At 40.6% G+C, this 13,242-nt stretch overlaps 1 protein-coding gene across 2 annotated transcripts; it reads right to left on the bottom strand.

Moving 5' to 3' along the window:
• Positions 1-3,190: 3,190 nt before the first annotated feature.
• LOC307134714 (leukocyte elastase inhibitor-like) lies at positions 3,191-13,006 on the bottom strand. 2 transcript variants are annotated; one of them, XM_079830669.1, is made up of 7 exons: positions 11,611-12,424; positions 9,216-9,400; positions 8,088-8,225; positions 7,888-8,005; positions 7,606-7,748; positions 4,204-4,371; positions 3,191-4,111 (listed from the first exon to the last, which is right to left on the bottom strand). In XM_079830669.1, the coding sequence occupies exons 2-7, from the start codon at positions 9,381-9,383 to the stop codon at positions 3,695-3,697; spliced, it is 1,152 nt and encodes a 383-aa protein (XP_079686795.1). In that variant the 5' UTR covers positions 9,384-9,400; positions 11,611-12,424; the 3' UTR covers positions 3,191-3,694. The 2 variants fall into 2 exon arrangements, with proteins under 2 accessions (XP_079686795.1, XP_079686796.1); XM_079830670.1 differs by lacking the exon at positions 9,216-9,400 and having other exon boundaries at positions 3,211-4,111; positions 11,611-13,006.
• Between the last annotated feature and the right edge of the window lie 236 nt (positions 13,007-13,242).

Here is a 13,242-nt window from a genome sequence, read left to right as displayed (position 1 = left end):
ACTCTCTCTTTTTTGCAGAAGAACATGTCTGAGGATTTTGAGGAGTGTGTGTGTCCCAGTATCTGGGACTGCTTCGGTCTCCTGTTTGTTTAGTGTTTTATATGCTTTTATAATCTGTTTATTGTTTTGAAGTGCAGTTATTTCTTTGTGTTATTTGAGCTCAGTATGTGGAATGTTTTTTCATAACGCTGAATCAAACAAGGACATCTGATTTACTCCTCAGGCAAAGCTGGAGACTTCAGCTGTATCTCTTACAGGTCCTTGAGCTGTGTGTTAGATTTCTGATGCACAATTAACCCTCATCCCTCCCTCACACTTTTTTTAACAAAATGACCTGAAGCCCTGAAATTATACTTCATTTTTTTTGTCCAGAAAGCTTATTTCATTTAATTTTTATATTTTTTTTAATGCATTTTATTTACCTTTAAATTACTAGATTGTATCAATAAATAATAAATTAACAGTAATTTAAGCACATTCTTCACATTTGTTCAAATTCAAATTAACTCACAATTTCATGCATAACCCTTTTAATTCTGCTTAAAATATCTTACATTGTCTCTGCCGACCTCTTCTGGAAAAATAATAATATAACATGATATTTCATGACTCTAATGCTGCGTTCACACTGAACGTGAATAGAGCGTCTGGAGAGTGATTTCCATGATAAGTCAATGTCAAGACGCATTGGCGCGCGTGTTTAGTGTGGTGCGATGGCCGCGATTTCACTTCATTCGTGCGTCCAGTTCAGCGAATTGAGCATCTTGCGCGATACGGGCGAGTGATTTTATTTGGTGTTTTTTGTGCATTCACGCGTTTAAAGCAAATCCGCGTTTGATGCCCGAGTTGAAAAATCTGAACTTTGGCGTCTGTTCGCGCCGCGTTAACCAATCAGGAGCCTGCTTGATGTGATGTGATAAACGGAGTCACTCATTCAAAACGTTTAAGGACTTGGCGCTTATGCTGCGTTCCAGGCAACCCGTAACCCGTGTTTTTCCAACTTTCTACCCGTGAAAGTGCACTGGAACGGCAGTGAAACCAGTGACTTCCCACCTGTGAGCTCGTTCTAGATCAATGTACTCCCAGTTACAAGCTCTGATGGCTGATGAAACAACAATGGCAGCCCCTATGGATGCGGTGAGAATATACAAATAACGTAAAATAAAAGGTATAACAGCTTCTCTTGCCTTATGCGCCTATTTTTTCTCCTCCGTTTCCCTTAAATAAGCAAGGAGTAAGCACCTTTGGCGATATAAATAATTGTAAATGAGCATAAGCCTCCAGTCCGCCACGCTTTGTTAACATCTAGCTACCACAATTCCTTGCGCTCAGGCAGTTTGGCGTGACTTTGCCTGGAACGCTACAAAGTCGTGAGTCGTGGTTTGAAGTCGTGACTCACAGGCTCAAAAACCTGCCTGGAACGCAGCACAAATCTGGACTGAAGGACCGTGGCGTATTATTCCATTATTGGATTATTATGGGATGATAATTATGAAAATTGTTGTTACTGTTCTTTCATGCATTTAATATATATATATATATTTTTTAAGTCACTCATTCAACATGGCGGAACGACTGATATTGGCAGTGAGCAGTCATACGGAGCTATATGGGCGCTCTCTATGTCCAATTCGCTGTGGACGCGCGAGTGGATTCAAAGTGTTCAACGTCCAACTAGACTAAATAGACGCAAATTTGACGCTCAATTCGTTTCCGGTGTGAACAAAAATTTGGGGCTTTTTACGCATTTGAAGCAAATTCTCGTCTTGAGTTGAAAAATCTGAACTTTAGCGTCTGTTTGCGCCGCATTAACCAATCAGGAGCCTGCTTGCTTCTGTCACGTGGTGAAGTGATGTGATAAACGGGGGCAGGCCCGCTCGGAGTCACTCATTCAACATGGAGGAACGACTGATATTGGCAGTGAGCAGTCATATGGAGCTATATGGGCGTGGGACAGGCGGAAGTACCGTTGAAAGCGGCTGTCATCTGGGCGCAGCTCCTGGAGCGCCTCGAACACACGTCTATTTCGCTTCAAACGCTCGCTTCATATGCGCATCCAATTAGCTGTGGATTCAAATTGACTCGATAGACGTGAATTTGACGCTCAATTCGCGTTCTGTGTGAACGCAGCATAAAGACGCGTTGATGCGCGAGATTTTATTTTGTGCTTTTTGTGCATTCACGCATTTGAAGCAAATTCACGTCTATTTTGCTTCAAACGCTCGCTTTATATGCACAACAAATTCACAATGTTCAAGCGTCCAACTAGACGCGAATTTGACGCTCAATTCACGTTCGGTGTGAACGCAGCATAATAGCTCTATATGGAGCAAATGAGCTGCTCCGCTGGGTCCTAGAGTCAGTTGCTCTTCAGAATGCATTCAGATACACATGCAGACATTATCAAATCCGTTTTTTGGTAGTTTTAGGTTTTTCTATGTAGCGTTCGTCACATTCCATTCATTTCTAAGGGGGTCAAATTGACCCGTGAGGGAAGGATTTGTTACTTTTTTTTTTATTTCAACCACATAAACTCCTTGAATCCAGTTAATTGTTTTGTGTATTCGTGGTTCAAGTGCGACAAAAGACCTAGGGTCTTCGACCACTCCGATAAACACTCAATTAAAAAATAAATAAAAAATTGTGTCAAAATGACCTGAGGGGAGGGTGAGGGTTAAGTCCAAGGCACACTGGAGGAAGATACAAGCTCAAACGGGATTCTTAGGAAATCTAAGGTGTCTTTTAAGCTTTATGAAAGTGAGTCTGAAGGATAGTGTTACCCAAGTGTATTGCAGTCACCCAGCACGAATTGTTGAAAACTCTTCGCAGAATAATGTAGCTAATGGTCAATCGCTGCCATCATACTCCTGAGTCTCTTCTGTCCTGGTTTAATATTTGTGCATTCCTTGTTTTCCTGTTAAATGCTTTGTATTTCTCGTGAAAGTAATGTTTTTTTCACTCTTTTTCCTCCACTTCTTCTGGGTTTCTTCATGCATCGAAGTGAAGCGAACATTGGACTTTTTAAAAAATAATTTTATGAGGATGTGACATACAAAGAATACATATTTCAGATTCTGCACTCTTCTGACTGTATGTTTATCAAATTTTCTAGTCTCAAACTAGGATACACAGAGGGTGGCGTTTTTTATGTCCAGCCTCTATTGTCTGAAATAATGATACAATAACATTAGTTTCATATGTTTTTTATTTCATCAAAATAAGATTATCTGTTGTACAGTATAGTTGGTGCGAATCATATTTGGTGTCATATCTTCAGTTTAATTGTGTTTCCTTTCTGTTTTATTCAGTTTCGCCATAATTTGAGCAGAATTAACTGCGATTGCAAATAAATAATGACAAACATATTGTTTCTGTAGATTGTGAATTTACAGTAAATAACATTTTATTTTTGTCAATGAGGAACCTTTGAAATTAAGGTCGTGAGAATTTTATGTTGGGTCTTAATTTTGTCATGTTATGTTGAAATATGATTTTCAGTTTTATTACCCACAATAAATTTAGTTCGTCTGACAGCTCCAACAGTCCAGGCGTCATCAAGTTACGCATTTTGTTTTGAATAAGTGACGAAAAATTACATATTGTGGCTTTAAAAGGAGGTTAAATATTATTATAATTCTTTCTATTAGTGATCTGAAATAATGCCATTTTTGAAGACAGAAAAAACTTCAAGTTTCTAGGATGGGCCTCTGAATCTGCCCAGAAAGAGGACGCTGTTAGTGGGGTTGTGCCTGATAAAGAAAATGAAGGGGTGGTCAGCCTTGAAAATCTGGAATTCTGGTTGAGGCCGGGCACAGCCATCCAAAAAGATTGCAGTGGCTGCTGCGGCCTCAGTGCCTTCCTCATTCACGTTCACAAAGGCCTTGTGAATCACCTCTGAAATGAAGAGGCCGTCCTGACTGCTCATGCCTGTCAGATCAGCCTTTGTTTCCTGGAACACAGAGCTCATCCCCATCCTTTGCAGTGTTTCTGATAGGGAGCTCTCAAACTCCACCTTGAACTTTGGCAAATGGACTTTGATATCCATCTGCGTGATCATTTCATCACTATCGGTCCAGTTAAGCAGCTTGTCAAGGGTTAACTCACTCTCCAGCTGTCAAACACACACACACACACACACACACACACATGCTGAAAAATAACATACACAGCAACAAACTATCTGATTATGGCACTTTTGCTGACCTTCAGAAGAGGGTCAGAGCCGTCCTGAGATTCGTTTGGGAGAAGGATCAACATGCTGAGCTCCTTATTTGTATATGGCAACTCCAGCACCTGCAGTTCATGCTCTGGGATGCTTCTGAAGGGGAACATTTTCTTCTTGTACATCATTTCCACAGGCCGGCTCTCATTCTGATGGAAGACAAATGTTATCAGATGAAGAAATACACAACATATACAAAATTAAGTTAGCCTTTTACGGAGTATCTACAGTATTTACATTATGTGCAAATAGCCCGCCTTGTTGGCAAATGCTATTTACACTAACTCCGCCCTCTGACTTCTGATTGGGACAGATAAAGCTACAGAAGACACTGGACTGTTTACAAAATATTTGAAAAGTGGATATAAAGTGTCTAACCTGTGTTTAATAATAAAGTGTTTACCGGTTAGTTTTAGGGAGGGCATATTGTCCCAATAAGGTGGCATCCATTTAATAATTGTAATAATTGTATAATTTACACTCTGTTATTATTGCATACCGTTTAATGTACAACAACACTGAGGTGCAAATAGTGTCTGCCACTATTTATAAGTATAAATATCATCTAACTATTACACTTATTACAAAGAAAATACTGCCTCTTACATACTGTAAATAGAATATATCACTATTTTCAGTTGCTGTGATAGTCTGTGTTGCTGGTGTTCATGCGCAACACCTGTTACATCTCTTGCCCACCGTGGCACTGCCCCTACTATCGTTTATTTTTTTTTTTTATAGTAATAAAATACTTTTGTTCAGCAGCAACCTTCACCCGGGCCGCGCCATGGAGGTGGTCGCAGGAAGGCGTCCCTGTCTGCTCCAGCTCCGCAGCCTACCTAACGCCAGGCAAGACGGCGCTCCTGACGCGGATCACTCAGAGATGGGTTCCAGTTCTTTCCAGGAGATGGTAGCAGGGCCTCTCTTTCCCCCGGGTGAGGGCCAGGGGAAATCCTTTGTCAGCTACTGGCCCCCGGGCTAACAGCACTCGGAAATAACTCAGGTCCCCATCTCTGAGCCCCCAGAGACCGCGGAGGGCAGTGTGCGCCGCCCAAGGGCCTCGCCACTCCCGTCCCACTACGTCTGTGGCTTGCACGGCCGCTGGTTTAGTCGGGGGCCTAAGAAAAAAAGATGGCTTCCCAGACTGATCAGCTGGTTCGCCCACAGGCTCAGCTATGCGATTCAGTTCACACTATCTCCTCCCCGCTTTCAGGGAGTCCGCTTTACCATGGTGGGTGGCATCACCCCTATCATGCATGCGGAGGTCGTCACCCTACTGGCAAGGGTGCGGTCAAAGTTGTCCCTCCAGTCAAGATGAGGTCCAGCTTCACAGCCCTGATCTCATTGTACCTAGCAGAAGCGATGGGTCACGGCCAGTCCTGGACCTGCACGTCTTTTAACCGAACCCTTCACAGGCTTCCTTTAAGATGTTGGCAGCCAACGCGTCTTCGGATGCGTTCGTTAAAAGACGAATTATAGCTCGAGACACACCACAGAGACATCAGAGCCAGCGGCAGACGGCTGAAGGACTGGCCGAGGAAAGGCTGCTCTCGCCGGCGTTGACAAGCGCTGAGCGCCGCTGATCCGCTGGAGCTCACAACTCCGAAAACGCCACACTCCGAAAATGTACAAATAAGCAATCTTTAGCTTTAAAGGTCCCATTCCGCATGATCCCATTGTTCAAACTTTAGTTAGTGTGTAATGTTGCTGTTAGAGCATAAATAATACCTGTAAAATTATAAAGCTCAAAGTTCAATGCCAAGCGAGATATTTTATTTAACAGAAGTTCCCTTTCAAAGCCTACAGCGAAAGGCTGGCTTGGACTACATCCTGGTACTTCCTACTATAATTACGTCAGTAGAACAGTAGAACAGACTAACCTCCGCCCACAAGAATACTCGAAAAAGGGGGCGCGGTCTTGTTGCTGTCCCACGTGGAGAAGAGGAAGTGTTGCGTTGAGTGTGTTTGTCGCCATGTCGTCGAGACGCTGTTATTTTCATCCAGGAGTCAAATCACCTTTGTTTGGCTTTCCCAGGGACGCTGTAGAGATTATTGAACGCATACATCTCTCCGTTAAGAGGCGTGACCTTTCCAACGTGCGCTAAGCTGCTGTCGAATCACAACACAGGAACCGCTGGCACGTGCGCTAAGCTGCTGTCGAATCACAACACAGGAACCGCTTGCACAATCAGAACTCGTTACGTATTTCTGAAGGAGGGACTTCATAGCACAAGGAACTCACCAGCCGTTTTTAGGACAGTGTAAACAGCGGTACACAGATCAGTAAATTGTGTGAAAAATACTGTGTTTTTTTACACACGAAACATGAACACATGTTATATTGCACACTGTAAACACAATCAAAGCTTCAAAATAACACGAAGAACGGGACTTTAAACAACTACATTATCGACTGAAAAAGTCTTAAAACTACGTTTTGTCACACATTAACAGTAGGTTTTAGTAGACAGCCCATGTCAGCCATTTCTCAACGAGACGAGCTGGCTGGCAGAAGCCCCGCCCATGACGCGAATTCGCGTCTGTTGTGCAGTGAATGTCACGCGCGAATGAAGCGAGTAAACTCAAAATGTTCAAGCGTCCACCTTCGCGCGAATAGCGCGGTTTATTCACGTCCGGTGTGAATGCACCATAAGTCCTCCCTATAGGCAGGCACTTGGTGGATGTTTCCACGTGGAATATGCTTCCCAGTGTACCTTGGTATTCCTGTGATAAGTAGGAGTCCTTCGTCCGTACTAATCCTACGACAGGGAACTCACACTTACGCAGGGCACTGGATGACAGCCGAGTGGCGTGATTAAATTGGGACCCCCATTCGTCAGTCACTGTCATTACTCTGAGTGACTGAACGAAAGGGAACGTCACAATTACGTGTGTAACCCTCATTCCCTGAGGAGGGAACGGAGACATAGCATCCCTCTGCCACTTCTGCTGTACCGCTGGAACGGCCGAGAGTTCAGTCTCGGCTCCTCAGCAGGTAACATAATGCAACATTTCCAGCGTACTTCGTTATATACTCACAAGGTGGGGCGGAGTTACGCTATGCAAATTCTGCATGCCCATGGCTTTGCATCGCCATTGGGCGCTTTTTTACATCTCGAAGATGATAGGCTTCTAAGCTAAACCCCCATTCGTCAGTCACTGGCGTTACATCTCCGTTCCCTCCTCAGTGAACGAGGGTTACATACGTAACCAAGATGTTTGTCATTGTACTGCTTTGTTGTTCTGTTTTTCATAAAGAATAATAGGCTAATGAACCCACCATTCAAGACACCCGCCCCCGAATTGACGCTAATTCTAAACCGAAAGTAAAATGCACACAGTAAAATGTCCACTTCACTCTTGAAACAAAAAGTGGATTGTACCTGGTTTATCTTAAATGGCATTTCGTTAGTGTCTCTTGAATGAAATAAGTGCAGCCAGTTCCCTTTTAAGTAAATGGCATTAACCAGAACTAAACGGGTCATCCCAGTCACCATTCCCGGCTTGAGAAGATCTTTGATTTTATCTGAAAAACACAAGTTTATGTTTTTTTACTTCACATCTTTGTCTAAAGATAAAGTGTGTATACTAGCCACAGGTCTAAACTGATTCACATGTAATTGTTTTATCTGAAATATAAGTGTGTATGGAAGTGTTGTTCTCACTCTCCGTCTGCTCCTCCACCCATGTGTTAATGAGCTTTCGTGAGTCCTCAGTCGCTCTAATGAAGTCCACAGGCTGAAGGTCAGCGTGGTACAGCTTCAGCGTGGACTCCAGATACTCCTGCAGCACAAAATAAAGCCACCGTCTCACAGCACACAGAGAGCATCAACATGTCTCATTATTACAGGCCCAATGGACTCACGGGTAAGAAGCTGAAGGTTTTCTCTCCATAGAGGCGGTTGGCCAGTTTGAGGATGTAGGAGGCCGATGGACGGTTGATCGATGAGGTGAGGGACTCAAAATGAGAGTGGACATCAGACACAGAACTGAAGGACAAAACCTGCACAGAGCAAGACAACAGGTGAATCAGTGCCTTCTGTCACAAGGGTCAGCCTTCGCTCCCCACGTGCATCAATGAGCCTCGGCCGCCCATGACCCTGTGGCCGGTTCTCCACTGGTCCTTCCTTGGAGCACTTTTGATAGAGACTGACCACTGTAGACCGGGAACACCCCACAAGAGCTGCAGTTTTGGAGTTCTGCATATGATGGTATTTTTATGTTTTAGTAAAGTGAAAAACTAACATAATGCACCTTTAATAATGATTCATCTATATTTAAATTATAATTTATGCAGTTAAGAAAGGTGTTTGATAACTTTATTCAATTTCTGTATTGATTATGAAGGCAACAGGTAAATATGACATTTATTACGGTTTTAAGTTCACTTAAATTAAAAGTCGAAATGTTGAAATGTATAGCTTTCTATTATGTAATGTTGAATGTCTATAATGATTTAAAAAAATAAGTGTCATAGAGACATCACTATCTGTATTATTATCAGAGATAACTGGCCGTCATTCATAAAAGCATGCCATTACAACTAATATTTAAAATATACTAATTGATTTGTGATTAATTAGTTTACAGAATTTTTATCGATTGACAGCACTAATATATTAATGTTAATATTCTTTTAGTCTATAATTTAGCTAAATAAAAAGCATTAATGCTTTACAATAATAATCACCATCAAAATGCAAAACAAAAAAAGCTTTTATATGAACAATATTTATTTTTACTCTTGATGTGAGGTATTTAAAGATTCATCTCGAGTCAGTGAAACAGTCTTGAGTCAGCAGTGGTGTATGATTTACAGAAACAGCTGCTCTCACTTCACATAAAGCACTAGTATTATCTAATATTATTATCTAATGAACACAATTATTAGAATCTGATTGACTTCTGAAGTTTGTCAAGTAGGCGAATGTATTTAAAATCGAAATGAGACTGAAATTAATCGCACCGATAATATCGTGTCAGTTCCTCATACCTTCTCCATTTCTTTGGCTGTGTCTCCTCGGGCTCCCAAGTAGACCATAGCGAGCGCGGCGCTGACGCTCAGCGGGGAAAAGAACATGTTTCCCTCCGCGTTGCTCGCGCTCAGAGCCCGATAGAGATCCAGAGCGAAGAGACTGTTAGCACGAGCGAGATCCTCCATGACTGTTGGCACTGCGACTAATACAAGTCAAAACACCGGTAGTAAGTAGTGATGTGATATTTGAACGTGAAGGAATCGTTCTTTTGAGCCGGTTCTTTTTAGTGAACCGGATAACCCGTTCAGAAGACGCGTCCACTGAGGGGTTTGAAAACCACTGGTCTAAAGGACATTCATACTAGTTATGCATTTCAGATGTCCCAAAACCAACGGTATTATTTTAATTGTTAAGTCAAGTCAACTTTACTTATATAGCGCTTTTAACAATGTAGATTGTTTCAAAGCAGCTTTACAGTGTTAAACAGGAAAATAATGCAGCATAATTTTATTAAGCCGTATAGCCATTTGATGTCATCAGTTCATTTCAGTTTCCATACGGTGACAGTGTGGGCTTTAGATCAATAATTAGATCAGTAATTTAATTTATATGGTTAATTTAGTTTATTAATTAGATTTATTTCGATGTTTAGTTGAAAAATGTAGTGTCCCCAACCAGGGCCGGCCCAAGCCCTTATGGGGCCCTAAGCAGGATTTTATTTGGGGGCCCCTCGGTGCCATCAATACGATTGACTATTGTCAAATCTTGATCATTCGCTCACCCAGTATTAGTAGTTATAGCTGTGTTGCTTACATCATGTCTGGCTGTCATGTTTTTATCCTTATAAGGTTTGTAATTGTAACTGTAGCAAACCCACAATAGTGATCAGGTGTTAATATTCAAAGCCCAACAGTACTGCAGTTCAGACTGGGATATGTATTTTTTTTTTAAAGTAGTCTCTTATGCTGAATATGCTCACTTTTCCCCAGGATTCTTTGATGAATAGCAGGTTCAAAAGAACAGCATTTCTCTGAAATAGAAAGCTTTCAAAAAATCCTAAAAATATTGTAGGCCTACAACACTGTTTTTTACACTTTTTTAACACTGATAATCATAAATGTTTGTTGGGCATCAAATCGTCATATCAGATTGATTTCTGATGGATCATGTGACACTGAAGACTGGAGTAATGATGATAAATTCATCTTTGATCACAGGAATAAATCACACTTACTATATTACTATATACTATATTCACATTTAAAACAGATGTTTTACATTATAATATTATTTCACAATATTTCTGTTTTTACTGTATTTTTGGTCAAATAAATGCAGCCTTGGTGAGCAGAAGAGACTTATTTTAAAAACAAGAAATGTTGATTTCTTTCAAACATTAAACGGAGCTTTTATTTTGGCGGGAATAAAATGTTTTTTTTTTTGTATTCCATTCGACTGTGTAGAAATAACCTTTTTATTTTCTAAATAAAAACTTCCAAAATTTAGAACTTATAATTCCAAGGGAGAAACTGGAAGCTATGCTGTCTACTCCGTCCAAAACATGCAGCACGAAAGACAAGATATTCGCACTAAACCATACAGCGCATTCTCAAATCCATCCATTCATAAAAAGGTTACCGGGCAACTAATGATTTTTCCGCACTTTGGACTTTGAACCCTGACTAACAAGCGAATAGTGTCTGGCTCGTGCAGTGCTTTCAGAATCAATTCGTGCATATATTAGAAAACTTTTTGCAATTTATTGCAATAATTGTTTAAGGCCATTTCGCGATTTCAATCATCATATAACAATCATCATATAACTTTGCCTGAGAGTAATTTATTGTGCTCTTGGGGGCCCCCTGGTGGCCAAGAGGGCCCTAAGCAGCCGCTTAGTTCGCTTATGCCTTGGGCCGGCTCTGCATATTATCTAATTTTATTATCTAATACAGTGGTTCTCAAACTGTTTATACCAAGTACCACCTCAGAAAATATTTGGCTCTCCAAGTACCACCACACTGCCCAAAATACAGCAGCGCAGTAGGCCTAACTATTCAGCTTAAGCTCTGCACAGTTCAAAAACGAGGCAGTTTATTCCTAATAAGAATATTTATTGTTGTCAGCCGCTTTAACATTGAGCATTACACTATGAAAAATGAGTTATGATGAATATAATAAATAATGATTTAATTTAAATGTGTTGTACCTAAAAGTAAAAAAAAAAAAAAAACTGTGATATACTTAAATGTTTACTCAAGTAATGTATTAGGAATTTATATTTAATTTAGTGATTCCTCTGCAACCATTGATCTAATAAACACAATCATTAGAATCCAGTGCTGTCGGAAAACCTGATTGACGTCTGAAGTTTGTCAATGTATTTAAAATACCTTAAAATAGTGTTCCTCATACCTTCTCCATTTCTTTGGCTGTGTCTCCTCGGGCTCCCAAGTAGACCATAGCGAGCGCGGCGCTGACGCTCAGCGGCAGTGGCGGTTCTAGGGGGGTGGCCAGGGGGGCCGGTGCCCCCGTGTCAACAAGCCTGGCCCCCCCTCTGGCCCCCGTAAATTTGGAATCACATCGCACCAAACAATGTTCTGAAACTGGTTGCAATGTGCGTTTTTTGCTGTGGCGGTGTGTGATGAAAAGAGCACTTTATTGTGTCATAACCAATAACCAATGCAGAGAAGCAATGAGGAGGCTGCGCGCTGTGGCGAAGTGATGTCTGTTTATGAATGATTCGTCACTCAGTCTGCATTCGCTCAAATGGTTGTAAAACGCGGGCTATAGCGGTTGCTACGCTCTTGATTATAGATAAAATAAGCTCTCTTTATACACGTTGTGTTGAATGTAACTGCACCCTTACGCAGCAGTGATAGCTACTGGAGATTAATTTTACTGACTTGACGACTTTGAATTCCATTCAGTCATTTCGTTCATTTACTGGTAGTTAAAATATATTTTTTCAATGGCTAATTTCTCCGAACACGTCCACATATGTAATCTTTGATCATATTCCGAATTAGGAAGATGCAGCCAAAGATAAATTATGACCAACGCAATGAAAGAACCGCTCATGTGCGAATATGACAGAGATAGGCATACCCGAGAAAAGATACAGAATAATGTAATTTCAGTCTTGTTCACATATAGCGAGAAATAATATTATTTTATCCAATTGTCCAGTGTTGCTTATAGAGTATTAGATGTTTGTTTTGATGTCTATGCTAACTTTGCGAAGAGTCTGCTAACAGAGAGCAGGTAGGCTACAAAACATGTAAAATAAATGGTTTAGTTTTACTTTTATAAATTGAGCATGCATGATCATATTACAGATACATTACTTTTCAAATAAATAAATGAACTTGAAATGATTTTACTTCACGTGTAGAGACTGCAGATCGAGTGATACAGTACATGGCCAAATAAAAGACTTTCAATAATCTGGGAATAAAATAAAGGGTTAGTTCCCCCTAAAAGAAAATAAAAACACCTAATGTAACTCACCCTCGTGTTGTTCCAAAACCTGTATTGTTAGAATGTCGTTAACCAAACCATTTCAGTGCCAGAATGTCCATAAAATTCAAGATATGCGGCAGAAATGCCCCTGTTTGAGTTTTAGACTCAGAGCGTTTTTACACTGGGCACGTTTGTTGTGGTCCGCGTCAGAGCGCATTCTAAACCGCGAATACACCGCAGGCTCCCTCTCGCTCGTATCCAAGGTAAATCATCAACACTATCATCCCTTACACATGTGTTGTATTGAACTAAATACACCGTCATCTGATAAAATGCATGCGCAGGTTACTTTTCTTGCGCACCCGAGTCTTAATCTTATAATATATAATACAGTCTTATGTATCCTGTTTATATATATATATATATATATATATATATATATATATATATATATATATATATATATATATATATATATATATATATATATATATATATATATATATATTAACAAAAGTACATATTTTGAATAGGCTATCATAATGTTTATAGTTATTTTATGTTTATTTCCATTTGTTTAGCTAC

Source organism: Gobio gobio (assembly GCF_949357685.1).
Source record: "Gobio gobio genome assembly, chromosome: 12".
NCBI lineage: Eukaryota > Metazoa > Chordata > Actinopteri > Cypriniformes > Gobionidae > Gobio > Gobio gobio.
This window is presented reverse-complemented; position numbering and strand designations above follow the sequence as displayed.

Excerpts from the sequence above, each read along its gene's own strand:
- LOC307134714 (XM_079830669.1), bottom strand. The coding sequence starts at position 9,383 with ATGGAGGATCTCGCTCGTGCTAACAGTCTCTTCGCTCTGGATCTCTAT. Across the intron at positions 8,226-9,215 it reads CAGCCAAAGAAATGGAGAAG|GTTTTGTCCTTCAGTTCTGT; the intron begins GTATGAGGAACT and ends TGCTCTGTGCAG. Across the intron at positions 8,006-8,087 it reads AAACCTTCAGCTTCTTACCC|GAGTATCTGGAGTCCACGCT; the intron begins GTGAGTCCATTG and ends TTTGTGCTGCAG.